The 18,764-nt window shown below is 43.6% G+C and overlaps 1 protein-coding gene across 1 annotated transcript in view; it reads left to right on the top strand.

Moving 5' to 3' along the window:
- SH3RF3 (SH3 domain containing ring finger 3) overlaps positions 1–18,764 on the top strand; it is a 257,818-nt gene that overhangs the window by 200,677 nt on the left and 38,377 nt on the right. The window contains exons 5-7 of the mRNA XM_040584167.1: positions 7,278–7,378; positions 11,464–11,634; positions 14,997–15,247. Of these exons, the coding sequence (XP_040440101.1) occupies positions 7,278–7,378; positions 11,464–11,634; positions 14,997–15,247 (523 nt within the window). The remainder of the gene's footprint in view (positions 1–7,277; positions 7,379–11,463; positions 11,635–14,996; positions 15,248–18,764) is intronic.

Below are 18,764 nucleotides of genomic sequence, written 5' to 3'. Positions count from 1 at the left end.
GTGGGGACTGAGAGCAGACACTACTGCTGTTTTGCTCCAGAGGACCACACTGTTGCTAGGACCAGATCAAGCCCCAAGATACCTTCCTGCAGAGCTTTTCTTCATTCTTTGCCCTCATGTACAAGTCTCCTTGTAATAGCCAACATGGAGACGGGGCAGAAGAAAAAGACAATTTTTAAGGAGCCTTCAAGGCATGAGTTATGAATTTCTATAAGACATTAGCCTAAGTGTTTGGGGAAGCGGGGGGAGTTGTGTTTCAGTGGTTATAAAGAGGCTGTTGTGTTTACAGAGAATAGGCAAGAGTCCTTTTGTGTTACTATCCAGCCCATGGGTACATAGTCACCTACCACACTAGAGTAACTGGTGATAAAAACAGATGGCACAGCATGAGCTGGGAGTGAGATATCTGTCATGCAGCATCATTGTGCCCGTGTGTATATCTGGTAGTTTTACTCAAGATCTAGCCTTCCACAGTACAGGTGACGTTGCTCTGCACAGTGGGTGCAAAGAAGCAGGAATTAGTGCAGAAGTACCCAGAGGTGGTCTTCGGCATGCCTTTGTGCAGCAGTTTTTCCCTGCTGGCTGGCAGCCGTGGCTGTATTGCCCCCTCGAAGAGAAGAGTTGTTGCTGTGGAGCTGCACATATCAGCAGTGGTAAGTGGTACTCGGAGGATGCCAGAATGAAGTGGGAGCAAGAAGTCGTCAGATTTGGCTGTTTAGTGGCCTAAGTAAGCGGGATGAGAGTTGGCAGTGTCTAGTTCAGAAAACTGTGTACCACCAGCCTCCTAATCAGGAGGTGTGCTACAGTGTGAATACCCTGTAGGTCATCTCTGGAGACTCAATAGCCAAATGTTTAAAGGCATTAGACACTCATAAGGATAGAGAGGGGCACCAAATGACATTTTCAGAAGTGACTTTTATTGCTTAGATTGCAATGAAATCCATGGCAATCAGACAGTACTTCTCAGTGCCTCCCTGAGAAAACTCTGCAAGGTGCGTGTTTTTGTCAATAGTTGCCCTTGTGCCTTTTAAAAACCTTAGCAATGGCGAGTAGCAGGGGTGGAAGAAGGGTTAAGACACAAATGCTGCAGTGTTTGAGTCCTCCCTGTGTAATGCCTGTGCATGGCTGTATTTGTGTGCTTGGTGCCACGGGAAAGTGGATCACGCAGGGACGTGCTATCAGAAATGAAGGATGTGGCACATAGACCTCCCAAAAGGTATCAAAGAAGAGAACAAAAAAAATCATAGCATTGTCTCGGATTCCCATTCCCCTGAGCAGATGAAGAGAAAAGGACATGTTTAGTACCTTGTTCCTTAGATCACAATAGCAAAATACAACCTGGCTCCAGGGCTAAATAAAGAAGGAAAACAAACTAAGCCCTGCTACCAGCTGTCATGGAGAAAGGTCTGCTGTGTTTTCCAGGGGGATTATTAGTGTTACTAGTAGCTGGGATACCACATAATATTGTGGGAATGAAAAGTGCAAAGGTAAACTTCCAGCAAAGATAATCAAAATATAAAGAAAGAGATTATTCTTTCACAAAATTCAGTCTATTCAGAATCCTGTTGCAAATATTATCTTGCAAAATAACCTAGCAATATTGTATCTTATAATATGAGATAATTATTGATACATAAGAGAGAATGGGGCCTTGAAAGAGGAGGTTTAGAAAATCTTCACCAACTGTGTCAGAGACTGCAGTTTCAATGCAAAGCTGGTGAACAGTCAGATGCATAGTGGCAATCAGGCAGCCACCGAGAGAATTCATCAAAGACCACAGAGGCAGATGAAGCTGCAAAGCAGAATACTTGTGTGAAACTAAACGCCAAAATGCAAACAGAGGAGCTGAATTCAATGCAGTGGAAGGCCAGCGGGTCCTGTGGAGTAAAACCTGACGATGAAAAGCATGGTCATGCTCACAAGTACACCATGGTGTCCAAGCCTGCAGGGGAAAGCAGTGAAAGAAAAACTGGAGCACAATCAGGAAGCAGGCACTGATTTAGAATTTAGATGCATATGGTACTAGGCTGTGTGAAGTGGCAAAAATGAACAGTTTGTAGGGTTCAGGACGGCATCAGATGCAGCAATATTACAGTAACAGACTGTAGGCAAGAAACTGAATGTCAGGTGGATAAAGGACCTACAGGACTATGGAGATTTATTTGGGATTATTCAAGTGAAGAAAGCAACATTGTCATCTAGCAACACTGAGTAACAATTACATGATTTATTAATCCCTAGGACTCTATGTTAGTACAAGTGTAACAGCACATAGAAAATACTTGTGCTACCAGTAATGTAGAAGATGCAGAAGCCACCACTGTCAGTGCAAACAGCAAATAGATGATGCTTAGACCACTATGGTGCTCTCCAGATTCAGACTCTGCAGAGTCAGGCTGGCTCAGCCCAGGGTGCCTGCAGTGGGCACTCCTGGCTGGGATAGCTGCACCTCTGCAAGCTCTGAGAGGATCATAGGAGCTAAGGAATGGGTAGCACATGCCTTACAAACAGGGACAACTGGAAGCATTGGTCAGCTCGCAGAACTAAGTAATCATTGGTATTACTGAGGCTTGGTGGAATGAGTCCCATGACTGGAATGCTGGGATGGAGGGCTACAGGCTGTTCCAAAAGAACAGGCAGGGCAGACAAGGTGGAGGTGTGGCACTATGCATAAGGGACAGGTTTGATTGCACAGCACTTACAGTTAGTGATGATGTGGTGGAGACCCTCTGGGTAAGGATTAGGGGCATGGAAAAGAATGGAGATATTGTTGAGGGTGTCTAGTAGTGATCGCCCAGCAAGGCTGTAAGCACTGATGAGTTATTCTGTAGGCAATTAGGATACATTTCTGGATCGGTAGCCCATGTCCTTATGGGAGATTTCAACTTCCCAGACATCGATTAGGAATATCATACTGCTGTGAAGAGCAGATCTTGGAAATTCCTGAATTTTGTAGGAGATAGCTTCTTGTCACAGGTACGCAGTGAGCCAGCTAGGAAAGGTGCCCTCCTAGACTTGGTATTTGTGAATAGAGAAGGATTTGTGATGGATGTGATGATAGGTGACTGACTTGGCCATCGTGATCGTGAAATGCCTAAGTTTAAAATTTTCAGTGTAATGAGAAAAAAGGACAGCAGGGTTGTTACCCTGGACTTCAGGAGAGCAAACTTTAAGCTGTTGAGGGAGCTATTTGGCAGAGTACCCTGGGAATCTGCTTTTGAGTGTTTAGGCGTCTACAAGTGCTGGTCAGACTGTATTGCGCATCAAGCAAGCAGGGCAGACCAACTTGGCTGAACAGGGCACTCCTCGTGGAGCTCAGCAGGAAAAAGAAACTGTATGATCTCTGGAAGCAAAGTCAGGATTTTCAGGAAGAGTACGGAGTTGTGGTTCCTTTATGCAGGAAGAAGACATGAAAATCCAGAGCTCAATTAGAGTTGAAACTGGCCAGTGTTGTTTCAGATAACAAGAAGGGCTTTTCAAAGATATTAATAGCACAAGGAGGTCTAAAGAAAACATTGGACCAAAACTTGTTGAAGATGGTCATCTGAATAATAGGGATGAAGAAAAAGCAGAGGCATTTAATGCATTTTTTTTGCCTCAGTCTATAATAGTACTGATAGATCTTGGGCTGCCCAGTCCCCTGAGTCAGAGGACCACAAGCAGGGAAACAGTGACTTTCCATTTGTGCACACTGAAATTGTAAGGGACCAGCTGTATCAGCTAAATGTTCACAAGTCCATGGGGTGGATGGGATTCATCACAGTGTACTGAAGGAGTGGATGCTATGGCAGACCCAATCTCGATCATCTACCAAAGATTTTGAGGGTCTGGGGAGATTTCTGCTGACTGGAAGCTAACCAGTGTTATTCCAATCTACAAAAAGGGTGAGAGGGAAGACCCAGGAGACTACAGACCTGTTAGGCTAACCTCAGTTCCTGGGAAAAATATGAAGATTATATAAAGTACTATTGAAAGGCAGTTAAAGAATAATACAATCATCAGGAACAGTCAACATGGGTTCATGAAAGGAAAGTCTTATTTAACTGATTTGATATCTTTCTGTCATAGGGTCACCCACCTAGTAGATCAAGGGAAGGCAGCATGGATGTAGTTTTTCTGGATTTTAGTAAGGCTTTTGGTACTGTCCCTGACAGCATCCTTCTGGACAAGTTGCCCAGCTATGGGATGAGCAGGTTCACAGTGCACTGGGTGGAGAACTGGCTGAAGAGCAGAGCTCAAAGGGTTGTAGTGAATGAGGCTACATCTGGCTGGTGACCAGTCACCAGCAGTGTTCCTCAGGGTTCAGTTCTAGGGCCGGTTCTGTTCAATATATTTATCAACGATCTGGATGCAGGAGTTGAATGCACCATTAACCAGTTTGCTGGTGATACCAAACTGGAGGTGCTGTTGACTTTCCTGGGGGACAAGAGGCCTTGCAGAGGGATCTAGATAGATTGGAGCATTGGGCAATGATTAATGGGAGGAAAATGAACAAGTCAAAATGCTGGATTCTGCACCTAGGATGGAGTAATGCTGAGCACAATCATAAACTGGGAGAGGAGTGGCTGGAGAGCAGCCCTGCAGAAAGGGATCTGGGGGTGCTGGCTGACAGCAGCTCAGTATGGGTCAGCAGCGTGCCGTGGCAGCCAAGAGGCAAACAGCATCCTGGGGTGCACCAAACACAGCGTAACCAGCCGGCCAGGAGAGATGATTATCCCGCTGCGTTCAGCGCTGGTGCGGCCTCACCTGCAGCACTGTGCAGTTCTGGGCCCCACGACTGAAGGAGGAGGTGAAGGTCCTTGAATGCGTCCAGAGCAGGGCAACAAAGCTGGTGAAAAGGCTGGAAGGAATGTCCTATGAGGGGTGGCTGAGCACTTTAGGCACGTCTAATCTGGAGGAAAGGAGGCTTATGAGTGGCCTCCTTGCTCTCTACAGCTTCCTGAGGAGGGGAAGTGGAGAGGGAAGTGCTGATCTCTTCTCCATGGGATCCAGTGATAGGATGCATGGGAATGGCTCAAAGCTGCACCAGGGGTGGTTTAGACTTGGCATTAGGAAGCATTTCTGTACCAAGAGGGGGGGTCAAACCCTGGAACAGGCTTCCTAGAGAGCTGGTCGATGCCCCAGGCATGTCAGTGTTTACGATACATTTGGACAATTCCCTTAATAACGTGCTTTAACTTTTGGTTAACCCTGAAGTGATCAGGCAGTTGGACTAGATGATTGTTGTAGTTCACTTCCAACTCAAATAGTCTTGTTTCTCCTCTCCTCTCCTCTCCTCTCCTCTCCTCTCCTCTCCTCTCCTCTCCTCTCCTCTCCTCTCCTCTCCTCCTCTCCCGTCTCCTCTCCTCCTCTCCTGTGATCTTCTCTACCTTTACAGTTGCACCCTGAGGCTGTTCACTCAGCTTTAGTTTTTCATGAGGTAAAAACAAATTGTTTTGCCTTACCAGGAAAGGGTAGGGACCAATCTGTTTTGTGTTTTCTTGGAGGCAATTTCTCTAGCTCAGAGCAGGCGTCCACTGGTGGCACAACATTAAGAAGTTTGAACCAGCTGATTTCTCACCTCTTGGATGAGGCAGCTGCCAGGTCTTTCTGCCCAGCATCTCCTGCAATCCCTAACCCTATTAACAAGCTCAAAATAACAAATGAGGGGTTATTCTCCAGCTATCCCTACATTTTTGAGTGGGTTGGTTTTTTTTTTTCTGTAAATTGATGTTACCTCACTGACGTGACAGGCAGGATTGATAAAGCCTTAGTCACAGAACTGGAAAGAACGCTTACTTTTACACATAGGACCAAAAGCTGCCTGGAACCTTCCTTGTTTGAGCAAGCAGCCAGAAAGTGAAGGGAAATAATGAGAAAAAGGAGATGTACTTGTCACTACAACTTCATGACTGATCATAGATGTTGGTGAGAGCAGAGACAGCTTACTGCTTGTGCCAGAATCTGTGGAATCACAGAGCAGTGTCTTCATATTTTACTGCATGATTTCCTAATGATATTGTGTTAATATAAAGCAAAGCAATATAGCTTAGCGATTCAGTATCAAGACATGACACTGTAATAATTTTGTGGGCTTCTTTGGAATGAAGTGACCTTGAAATCCATTAATTAAGTAGCAATGTGTATCTTGCTTTAATTCAGCATCTTGTTTTAATTTAGTGTCATTTTTAAGTGCAAAAAATGTCCCTATGTTTCTGTTCCCAAAATAATTCAATATTTACTGTTTGTTGGATAGCATTTGGAAACAGAAAAGCTGCACTGGAGGTCTGTGAACTGCTCAGAATCTTTGTTGTATGTAACAGGCTCTGTCTGGACCTGCAATTTGTGCATAAACTTTGAATCCTACGTTGTAGAACCATTCTGCGTACGGATGTGCACGCAGCATTTGGTTAGACTTGCTAAAAAAGCCTTCTGCTCAAGTAAACCATTACAGGTCACATCAGCCCAGTTCTGCCCTGTCTTTACAGCAAAGATCTGTTGCTACAGGCCTTGGCATTACTTCAGGAGAAGTTTCCAGTCAGGATTCATTTTTGACATAGATGAATGAGGACTTTGGTGAGACAACTCAAAAGGGTTTGCCCTACATACTTTTGCTGAGCATTAAGCTCTGAAAAATGAATGATTACATTTAGAATTGCCTTTCACATTAATAGCTAGAAAGGATCTGCCCAGTTCTGTGTGTGACAGCGGGGATTTATTTGCTGTGATAGAAGTGGAGTAGACCTCTGCTTTCTCCATTCAGAGGTACTCCTGTTTCGGGTTGTATGGTCAACTTTTTCTTAAGGAGAAGAATATTCCTGATGATAAAAACAGTATACATAAATGAGACTGTGGTTTTTACATTGAATTGTATCTTCTTCTCCATAGATCCATGACCATTAAATGAGTACAAATTTAAATGCAAGCTTTTGAGGGGGAAATGTTGCTTTTGTCAGAGAAGGTATTATTGCAAAGATGTACATGTTGAGCTAATTTTACAAAGCAGTCAAGCCATTTTGCATTCTAAAACTTTTAAGATCTGCACACAAGGTACAACTAAATTTCTCTGACAGGTACATGGAAATGCTGTTAATAACCTAATATCCCTTCTGCCAGAAATGTTTTTTTGAAATGCGTAAGGCTAAAAGATGTCTTTTTCAGTGCAGCATCATGAAATTAGAAAGTCTGGGAATTGATAAAATATGTGATTTTTTTCCTCTATGCCTTCATCCCATAGCATTTTAGGAAATGGTGGGCATTATCTTAATCCTTGTATTTTCTTCTTTGTTTATTTTCAGGATTCCTCTTTGATTGGAACAGCCACAGTGGCTAGTCCCAGGACAAGTGCAGTGACTGGAGATCAGGGAACACCACCGAAGGTCCAGCTCCCCCTCAATATGTAAGCAGCTCATCTCAGTCTCTGCATACTCTGTTTCCATTTCTGTGCACATTTGTGCCTGCGTTTGAAAAGCCTGAATCTCAGCTCAGGAGCATTCTGAGAAGAGAGATATTGCAATTTCATACATGATCCAGCCTCTGCTGAAATTGAAAAAAAGAGTAGAGAAAAGCAAGACTTCCCCCTTTCTCTGTGAGCCCTTTTAAACCCCTGGTATATTTATTACAGCTGAATGGATCACTGTGAGGCAAACAGAATGCCTCTCAACTAGAGAAAATCTTCGTTCATTTAAAGCTCTTAAAAAGGTGTAGTCCCATGCAATCAAACACCTGATACATTCATCATTAACAAGAAAAAATGCATTTTCTGAGTGCCATAAAGGCAACGAATGAACTTCATGTCATGGGCATATAGGCTTATTGAATAGCGTGTTGAAAAAACAGAAGTTTGACTAGATACAAAACAAAAAAAGAAGACTTCATTATAATAAATCTCTTCTAGTCTGGTTAGTTTATCTGGTACCTGTCTAGTTACAATACTGAACCCATTCATCTCATCACATACACCTTGTGAAAGCAGTAGAACTGTATAGACACACACATATGCACACCAGTATTTTAGGGTTTTATGATATGCCTAAACCAAGCTCTGAATTCACAAATAAAATCTTAAAGTAACATAGCAAATCTGCTTTAAAGAGAATAGGGGAATTGGAACAGAACCAAACCGAATTTCTTCTTGGCTATTAAGGTGAGATCTTCATACCTGAGGGGTACTACACATCACTGACTGCCCCACAGAGAGGTCTCATCATCACCCTGTTGTCATCCTGTGTGGCACATAGCAGGGCACAAATTTATTGTAAGCATTGTCCAAACTAGGAAGCAGTAACTGGCAGTATTTCCAGTATTTAGTTGCTGAATCAGGACATTTTCCAGTTCACTGGCAATGGCCCTGCCTCCCTGCCTCAGCAAGCCTCCCCTTCTCCCTCCCGTGCTTCTCCTATCGTCTCCCTCGTGAAGCAGCCTTGTAATCCAGTCTGTCATTTTGCATTTGTAAGCCAAGTTCCAGTCAAAGTGGAAGCGCTATCTGAAAACTGTAGCAGAACCGGGGAGGCACAACCCTAGACACAGCCCTGGGGCTTCTGCGTTACAAGTAGAGTCACAGGCAGCTCCCTGAGGCTAAGAACATGAGCTACCTTCTTGCTCAAGCCTTTTTTTAGGGGACTTTTAATAAACATTTTAGCCTCTTCTAGGTCCTGCTCCGTAACCATTAGCCTCACTGTTTCATGTAGCCTAGAATAACTTGCTATTACATTTTGCAAGATTTTAGATTGTTGCATTTTAATGTTTTCCTCTTGGTTGTAGAGAGTTTGCTGGTGAAGTTTCACACCTAAAATGTAGAGAACGGTGAAACATGTCCAAGTCCAAAGGCCTTGGCTTAAGGCAAAACCAGCTGCAGCAAACAGGACCCCTAGACATGATTCCCATGCCAGAGGAAAAGCCCAGAAACACTAGGGAGGGAAGCTGCTTGCACTCAAATTCTTTTCAGTGATGTATGACAGCAGGCATCCCGCCAGCTCTCCCACAGTCCCCTCTGTGCCAGCACATAGGGCATGCACCTGTCCCCATGGAGTGGGCATGCCAGCCGCAGCCAGACAGCAGACCCAGGCTGGGCCTGTCTGTCACTGGGTTTGGAGAAGCCCCTACCTCTTTGCAGACTAATAGAGGAAGCCCCCAGGGATGGCCATCCTCACTGCCCCACGTAAGTGGTGGGGTCACTGGGCCTCAAAGAAAGTGCTGATCCCCTCTGTTGTCCCAGGGTCAGGCTGTGTGGTTATCACATACAAGTTTTCTTCAGTTTAGCCATAGGGATTTGTCAGTTTTGGCATGGAGGCCAGGCTGGGCTGTTGTACACCTTCTTTAACTCTCTGCAAGGATTTCGATGCTCTGTCCAGAGGTTGTTTAGGCTCATTGTGGTATTGGATATTCAGGCTTACTGGAGCCTGAGTTGGGGGAATTTGCAGGGAGATAGTAGGAAAGCTGGAGGTAGCTGCAAGGGAAAGCAGCCTATGATCCACTTAGGATAATTTTCCTTGCACCTTCTTCCAGCATTTCAACCTGTAAATTACATTATTACATGTAGCCCCTTGGGAAAGGGCTAAGTGAGTCTATCTAAAATGCTCTGTCCTTGACCCCCAGCTTTATCCATAGCTTCTGAATATGAGCCTTGTGTAAGCAGCAACTTAAAAAGAGGTAGTCAAAGCCACACTTTCTGTTCCCTTGAGTGAGTGCAATCTGGCACTTTCCGTTATGTCCTAGCAGAGTGCAATGCTGAAGGATTAGCACTGAAGCATGCAACCTTATTTCATGTCAGGCTGATGCATTTTAATGTTCTTCAGGTCATACATAGCCTCATGTTTTCCATCAGGTGAACAGCAGCTACGGACCCGCTCAGGACCACCTGATTATTTAGGCTCAACAAAAGATGTGCAGGATGGTTTCTCCCATCTGTTGACTAATGGAATACAATTTCTGATTAGGTCTTTGTAGCCCATGCACGTGGTAAACAGAGACAGGCACATCAGCCTAAGCATGCCCCAAGGAGCTGTTACCAAATATTTCATATTCCGCTCATTACTGCTGTTTATTTACTGCCTTCAGAATAAAAATAAGGAAATCTACCAGTACCATAAAGGAGTAGAATCAGGAAAACTAACAGAATTTATTCCTCAATTATATTTCCTGGAGAGCAGAAGTAAAAAGCCATGTATCATTTTTATTGGCTGCAAGTCTACAATCACAATGGTTATAGTTTTCATTATTTCTCTGGATCACTGCTATAAGGTGGGCAGCAAGCCTTTTCTCACCCACCCCTGAGCCTAAGAGCATTCTGCTGCACTTTGTAGTGTAAATGCACTTTCTGAAGTGTTTCCCCATTTGTCCTAATCTCTCTACACTGCCTGTAAAGCACAAGTAAATAAAAAACTCAAGATGACACAACCTTGATCAAGAATTACCAGAAATCCCTTTTTGCATTTGTAGGAAGGTGACAGTACACAAAAAAAAAAAAAATAATAATTGGTATTTACGAAGAAAGTGTTGTCCTGTGTGTGCACTCTTGCTATTGTATCCCAACTTCCCTTTATTCCCCAAAGTGCAAGCAATCATTCTTAATTTTCAACAAGAATCTCTCTAAACAGGGAGAATATCTTCAGGGACTTTAAGCTGTAGTCATCTCACAACATTAGACACATCCCTGAAGTAGTAACAGAAGAAAAAAAGAGAGATAAAAAGAAAGATTCTAAACAAAGGGAATAAATAAAAGCTGTAATTAAATAAATAAAAAGTTCTACATATTGGGTCCTCTATTAAAGATTTATTAGAATACTTGCATGCAAAACATCCAAAGCCAAATTCTACCACTTCACTTACTACAGTAAAATTCCCCAAGCAGAATTTGGCCCCCTGCTACGTTTTGTTTTACCCACATAATACAAGAATTGCCATACCAGATCAGAACAGTTTGGTGTGTTGTTTTAAAAACTGGCCAGCATAACTAACACTGAGAAAGCTGAAAGAAAAGCTGCCTTAAATGTTTTTGAAGTAGCCTACCCATAAGAAAAATTACTTCTGAAAACCCACAGTAGAGGTGGCTCCCACCCTGAAGCATATGAATATATACTTCTTCCAGATGTTGGGCTTTGCAAAGCCTTCCCACTTAACTCCTGGTTACTCTGGCTGTCTCTGTAATTGTTTTGTCCTTCTGAAACTGCTGCTAAGTCCTTAACTGCAGTGCTGCTTTGTAGCAGTATTTTGCTTTGGTTGTGCCTTGAGTGAGAAGTATGTCTGATGAATTTCTAAATTACCCCCTCCCTTTACTCTAATTAGTTATTCCCTTATTGTCTTAGCATCCAGTTGATCTTGTCTCTGCCATTCCTTGTTGGTGTGCTGTAATGATGTCCCTTTTTAACTACCCTTTCTGAGCAGTGTATCTGCTCACTTTCTGCTCTGTGGGGTTGGAGTTGAATTGGGACAAGTGGTGGTTGACATCTGTGTGCTTTCTTCTCGTGTGACTTCTTCCCACAGCTACCTAGCCCTGTACGCCTACAAGCCTCAGAAGAATGATGAGCTGGAGCTTCGCAAAGGTGAGATGTACCGGGTCATTGAGAAGTGTCAAGACGGCTGGTTCAAGGGAACGTCTCTGAGGAGTGGAATGTCCGGCGTCTTCCCAGGCAACTATGTGACACCTGTTTCAAGGTGAGGACCAGTGGTCAAAGTGGATATGCCTGAGCTGGGACTGAGAGGGGTTGTGCATCTGGAGGGTGCTGAAAACCATGTAGCTCTGCTTTTTAATCACACTCCTCTTCCAGAAATTTTCTGGTAGCATTGCAGACTTAGGTAATGAAACTTGCTGCTTGTAGTATTGCAGTTATCCATGTTCTCAGAAAACTTCCTAGCTGTGTTAGATGATGGCCTTTACAGACTCTGACTACAAAGTCTGATGAGCCCAGGTTTTACTATTGTAAAGAATCTGTTTGTTGGCCAATGATTTTTATATTGTTATAAAACTACTGGACATGTAACAGGGAAAAACAAAATAAGGAATGCTTGTGTCTTGCTTTTCAGTAGCTCCTCGTGTAGATTTTATTTTTCTTAAATCAAAGATCCTGGGTTGTTTGGATCTGGACTATTGTCCAGAAGTGGTAGGAGAGTTCAATAAATTGTCTGATTTTAGCTACCAGTCTCATTTGCAGTAGATGAGAAAGTGAAAGAATATGTGTTTGAGGAGGAGTGCCATTTGTCAGAGTTCAGTATTGGACACACGAAATCAAAGATTGTTTCTGATCTACAGCCCCCTCTGAAATAGTCTGCAAGCTGAGGAGAAAGTGCATTAGTGTATCCTAGACTGTTTTGTCCCACGTGCTCCTTGCAGGTGAATGTTGCCATGTGTATGCCAAAATCTCCTTTAGAGCAACCATGGGTTGGCAAACAGAGCTCGCTCTTTTTTATATTTCTCTCAATCTCTCCTCTCACATGCACATGGTCTCCACCATCGTTCACTCCTCTCGAGAGACAGGCACCTCACAACTCAGACAATGTTGATCTTGGAAAATTGATCCAGTTTTGTTCCATCTTAAGTTTGTCAAGTTTGTAATATGTGGACTGAGCAAGACCAATAGTTAGGAGCAGATTATAAGACGATAACTAAGCCTGCTGACAGTCCTAATACTGCATTTCATTAAAAAAAAAAAAACAAAAAACCAAAAAAAAAAAAAACCAAACCACATTAATTCGTGGGTTCTTCACTGTTCATCAGTCTAAATGTATTTACCTGATTTTATAGAGCCCCTTGGCTGCCTTCACTCCTTGCCTCTTCAGCTCTTAATTAGTAAAGAAGTTTGTGCTGAAGGGTTGGTGATCTGAATCAGCAAGACTTTATTAAATGCAGCATGTCACAGCTAGAACAAGACAGAGAGAAGTGCTAAAGGGCAAAAGAGCTTTCCACAAAACCTGAAAGCAGCTGTATGATTATATTTATGATCCTATGAGCTAATTAAGTTCCTGTGTAAATCACCCTCAGTGAGAACAGCAAGAAAAATCTGATAGCAACAAAATCTCCTATTTGCTGCACTTTCAACTTACTTTGTTCCCCTTTGACAGCAAAGCAGAGGATTAGATTCATACATGATTTTCTGCCACTCCCTACAAAATCCAAGAAAAAGAAGTTGCCCGTGAATTTAATAACACCAAACTAGATTTATAAGGTGCCAAAGCACATATGTGAGCAGAGCATGGTGGAAAAAAGACAAGACCCTTTAGATGGACAGGCAAGCACAGAGCAGCAGAGAAAATTTGCCAAATCCAACATCTGTCCAGCTCTGTGGGAGTCACATAGTTTCTGTACCTGTTGGTGTGCGTATTTGCCTGGACACAGCTCTCAGTGGACTACTAGGTGTGCTTTTCTGGCAAACTCAACCTAGTGCAGATGGCCAAGCCAGCTCCAGCTGAACCTTGCTGCTAACCTGCCAGCTCTTCACAGTAGATGACAGACAGTCAAGATTTCCATCTGGTGGGGTTCCCAGCTTTTTCCTACCTGGAGGCTGATGAAAAAAAAATGAAGGGGAAAAAAAAAAAAAAGTCAGATTCATTTAGCAAAATGTAATCCAGGGAAACCTTGCATCATGAGATCAATCAAGTCAATGACACCACAGTGTTGTTTTTCCTGATGTGATTTTGCAGAGAGTGGGGACTGGGCACAGGGGATGGCTATCTTTTTCAGTTTTGGACCATATCTTCCAGCCTGTGTTTTGGTCTCTTTCTATCAGAATTTCACTCTTTGGGCTCTTCCCCTTTTTGCTTTTTTCTTAGGGTTACTTCTGTCTTTCTTGTTCTCTGAATCGGACCAGACTGTTCAGTATACTGCTTCGTTCTGCTCTTCTTTCTATGTTCCGATACAATTTTGGAGCACCAGAAGTTCTCCCAAACCCAACCCCCATAGGCTGGCCTTGTAACCTTTCTGTTATCCTCTCCTCCCTTCCCAAACCTCTGCACTGTCTCATTTCCATTTCCTCCACCGTACTTCGTTCTGCATCACGTCCCCTCTGCTGTCCTTTCCTGGAGGACACGGAGCACACGGAGCTTAGCACATGGAGCAGTCCAGGAGAAGAGAAGAGCACAAAATGATCCCTCTGTTTCATGGCACCTGCTGCTGGGGAAGGAAATTACTCAGGAACCTGAGTAAGAAACTCAGAGAAAGCTGCTGAGCAGCAGCTGAGTTTGTCCATTGCTGTCCTGTCCTCCCCAGTGTCCTCCTACACCTGGTCAGAGAGTTTCCAGCTCAGTGGTAGGAGGACTAAGACCTACTCTAGGGTGAACTCATTGCATAGGAGAAAGAGCCGCGCTCCTTCCCTCTAAGGTCTCCCCAGCCACTCAAGTGAAATACAACCAGTGTATGCAGTTGTATGGGGCTATGCAGCTGAAAGAAGGGTCAGTTATTGTTTGGATTTCCTTTTCAGTTAGGTCTGCTGCATTCCCTTCCCTTTTGCATTTCCTTAGCAAGTCTAAGCTGGTGCTGGTTACATCGGTAGGGTAAGTGTTCAGACAAGCCAAGCCCTGCCAAGTCTGCTACTTTTCAGTCCCCTTCAACAGCCACACACAGATTTTGTTATCCATCTTTTTTTCTCCTTGTGGGGCTGTGTGCAGGTTTGGTCCTAAGAAAAGATTTCTGAGTCTGTTTTAATTAGCACTCCATTAGTACCTGTAAAATAGCCTCTGGCACACAAAATTGCATTTGGGAGATATCCATTTATTCTGAATTTAGATATGTGACTTTACTAGAAACTATTCAGACAGAAATGTAGCTTAAGAAAAAAAGCTATGAGAAAAATTATCTTTTCCACTGCTGCCCTGTACTTCTTCCCATAGGATAAAAGGGTGAAAATGTCCTCCAGCATGCTTACAACTGTGTCCTATAAAGATAAATATATATCTATAACTTGGTTTAACACCTGAGAGAGTATCGTGTTGAACCCCCTAAGTAACTGGGGGTGCTTATCAGCGTTGTGGCTGGGTATCAGGGTCTCTGCAGCATGCTTACACTGTGCCTGGTCTTCACACAGGGTGCCAGTGGGAGCTGGGCAGCCCAGGAACAGCGGAGCTGGGGGAGCTCCAGCAACAAAAGGAGCCCCAGGAGCCATCCACCCCATCGGGGCCGGTCACACCAATGCCACCGCAGCTGTCAGACCGGTTGTTCCTATCACTGCTCCTCAGACACATCCCCAGCTCCAGGGGGCCTCTCCACAGCTGAGTAACTGCTTGAGGTATTCAGCTCAGCAGCCAGCCAGCCAGACCCGCAACGCCATGCAGATGGGTACGTGCACGCCCGCCGGTGCCTCTCGCCCTGCGTTGGCAGGATTGATGTCATACCCCTCCAGCACAAACCTCTCGAATCTGCCCATCCCCACAGCTTGCCTTCTCATTTTAGTCACAGCTCAGTCAATGTGGACTAGAGTATGTTTTATTTGCTTGTAATATGTATGGGTTTCTATTGATCTCTGGGAACCATGTTGTGTTTATCAGATTGTTCTGTTGCTACAGCTGAAATAGATTATAGTGTTTACAAATATTTATACAATTTATCTGAGTGAAAGCAAGCACCCTGCATACTGAGGAGATTAATGGTTCTGAGTCCGGTTGGCTTGCTGACAGAAAAATACTGCCCTTATCGCAGGGCAAGTAATACACGACTTAAAATTAAGAAGCATTTCATTGGGCTTCAGGGATGAAAGGTATTTATTAGGCAGAACGGGACCCGGTGTTAGTGATAAGGCAAAAGATCTGAAAAATACTGCCACCTTTTTGAAATGAGAATAAGAGCTTCTCACACCAGGGGGCCTCTGTTCTTTCTAGGTTCCCTTTCTGATGTACAGCATGACTTTCTAGAGTACAATTTATTCCCTTTCCTTGATGTTAAACAGCTCTGATGTTGAATAAAGTAAAAAGTAAATCCTGTGGTGGAACTTTATAGCAAAGTTTAAAACATTTTGTTTCTGATATTTTATCGGGACGTGAGCCATTGTGTTTACAAAGGCAGATCAGTAAGGACTGTCACTGCTGAAAACTGAGGTCTTAGATACAAAACAGAGCAGGTACAAATGAGAAATACACTGCAATGTAAGTCATGTATTCACACTTTTTGAAGCCAGAAGACACCATAATGGCCATCTAATCTCACCTCCTACAGAGTCCAGACCAAAGGGAAGAAAATGTGATCAAATACATGTGAATCTGTATCTCAGACAGTGCAGACTCCTCAATAAACAGTGGCAGGACTTTACACCGCATCTGTGTCACACTGGGGAATAATCGATTTATTCTTTTTTTGTCTAGTTCAGAAAATGCTGCTTTCCCCTCTAGTCACACCCTTCCAAAAGCCCTTGTGCTCCCACACTGCAAAGGCAGAAATGTCCCCTCTTGGGCAAGGCTCTCAGGAAGCATTTGGTGCCTCCCGCGCCCATGCCAACAGGCAGATGGACTCCCCTGCGACCAAGGTGACAGATCATTTTGCCCCACACATCTGGCATGCCCTACACCTTTCTTCCTCAGCACTGCTGTGCTATACCTCCAGCAGCTTCCCTGATTTAAGGTTGCTCCTCCAGGTCACTCTGACATCTTAAAGTGCCAAGGGGTTGGCAGGCAGGGTGATCCAGGGAACACAGAGCTGCTCCAAAATCTTCTAAGTGGGGAGTTCTCCAGCATTTCCAGAAGGTTCATGAGATTGTTGTTTTAATTAAATAAACCTTTGCCTGGGTAAATAAAGAACATTTTTCATGAGTATCAGTAATTATTCTCCATAATGGATGTCCTCACCAGCATCCTGGGTACCAGAGCCCCTCAAAAGGTCTCTTTAGTCCTGCAGGGCAGGGCAATGCACACTGACTTTTGGACAAGCTTTCCAAGAGAGACAGGCTGGCACAGTATTCAAATCACGTTTCTGTTGGCTTGCAATATACATGAGTAACAAATCAATTTTGCACAAGGCCACTAATGTAGGAATACACCCAAAATGAAATACGAGTGGTGTAGAACAAAAATAGCCTTCAGTGAGCATTGCTAATTAATAGCATGTTTGATGCAGCACAGTCCAGATCCAGAGATCCCAGAGCAAAGGCATACATTGTAACAGTAAGCAGATGAAATTACAGAATAAAATGTGAGAGCTCTGCTCAGAGTTGATTTTTCTCAGGCCATTTATTTTAGTTTCTCATGTTTTCTCTTTCCTTTGTGTCTGGAAACACCGAGTCCCATATGAAAGAAGCAATGTACCTAATATGATTATCAAATCAATCTTCTGTGTCCAGGTACATACAGTGAATTCCATTATTATGATTTTCCTCTAAGTTTAGGGAAGTCATTGCTCCCTACAACCGCTAGTTCAAAACCTTGACCCTGCAAGCTTAACCATCCCATAAAATTTGATCTCTGGCAGCAGTGGTTGCTCATCACACCAGTTCCAAACAGGAAAATCAGAAGGAGGGAATCACTTCAAGACAACCAGTGGTGCCTTGTCTGGCTCTCTGGAAAGGAATTGTGTTTTCCAATATATGTTTTTGTTAATCCCGAGAGGGATGGTAACTGGTAGTAAGAATAGTCTTGAAGGTGTCTGTAATAAGTCGTAGGCCCTTCCTTATGCTACACAGTAAAATCACATCAAGTTCAAGACTGGTTCATGATAATTTGGTTTATTTGCTATGAGCAGCATTAATAAAGAAATGTTACAGAGTCAAAGAATTACTGTGAGGGAGAATCACGTAAACTTTGGAGGTGCTAATCTGATGTTCAGTGGCCCATCATGTTCACTGTTGCTTTGGATAATAGGGTATAAGGCTGAGGGGTGAAATTCCCTCCTGGCAGGAATGCTCAGCTGGTGTAGTGAGTAAGATTAATGTTTCTTATTAAAGCACTCCTTATTGTTTCAATCCCTGGTAATGGGTGCCGCTGTTAACCACAGAAACGGAAAATAGTGGTTTGAGTTGTTCTAGCATTGTTTTTTAGCTTTAGATTGAGTGAATTCCAGCTGGTCCTGCATAAAAATGTATCCTTCGGATGAATTTGTAAAAAAAAAAAAAACAAAAAACAACCAAACAAACCACAAATAAGAGTGGGTCAGAAATTTTCCAGAAAAATGCTATTTGGTCAAAGAAAAGCTGATTTGTTGGAATCAAAGCTTTTTGTCAGGAATGGATGTAGTTCAATCAGACTTCAGCAATGAAGCTGTCCTGACTCAGGTTGCAAAGGGTACAGACAGCTGCCCAGAGCTGTTCTCTGCAGAGGAGAACAGCACAGTGACCAGATCCTGTGTTTTCACAGCCCAGGTGAATGCCCTGGCCAGAATAGAGGCCATTGTGGGGGGGATGAGTAGGTTGTGCTCAGAAAAGTATTCAAAGGTTCAAATTTTCCACTGAGGCAGAACTAAACCACATTATGAAACCTTGAAATCATTTGTGAAATGGGCATTTTCCAGCCAGTCCTACTATTTAATCGTTTAAGTGAGGGAATGTCTGAGCGTGGACTTGGCTTCTGGTCTGTACATACTTGAAGTGGAGCTGTATGTAGGTCACACCTAGGCAATCAACCAACCTGGAAGTCAAAGGTAACAATGTGTGGAAATGGACCTGGAGCTTTGTCACACTTTTTGCAGCATGAGGCACGCAACAGGCTCCCGAATCCCTGGAAAGCTGACCTCGGCAGTGTGTCACGGTCACTGTTAAACGGATGAGTGCTCGTTCCTGGTTCCTGGTGCTTGTAGGCAGGGTTTGTTCAGCAGGGGCAGTAAGACTAAAAGGCACCGCATAGTCCCTTAGGGACTTTGCTGGAAGAGGTGAAGC

This window comes from Falco naumanni, chromosome 2 (assembly GCF_017639655.2).
Source record: "Falco naumanni isolate bFalNau1 chromosome 2, bFalNau1.pat, whole genome shotgun sequence".
NCBI lineage: Eukaryota > Metazoa > Chordata > Aves > Falconiformes > Falconidae > Falco > Falco naumanni.
Note: the sequence above shows the minus strand (reverse complement) of the source record. Positions and strands in the feature narration are given on the sequence as shown.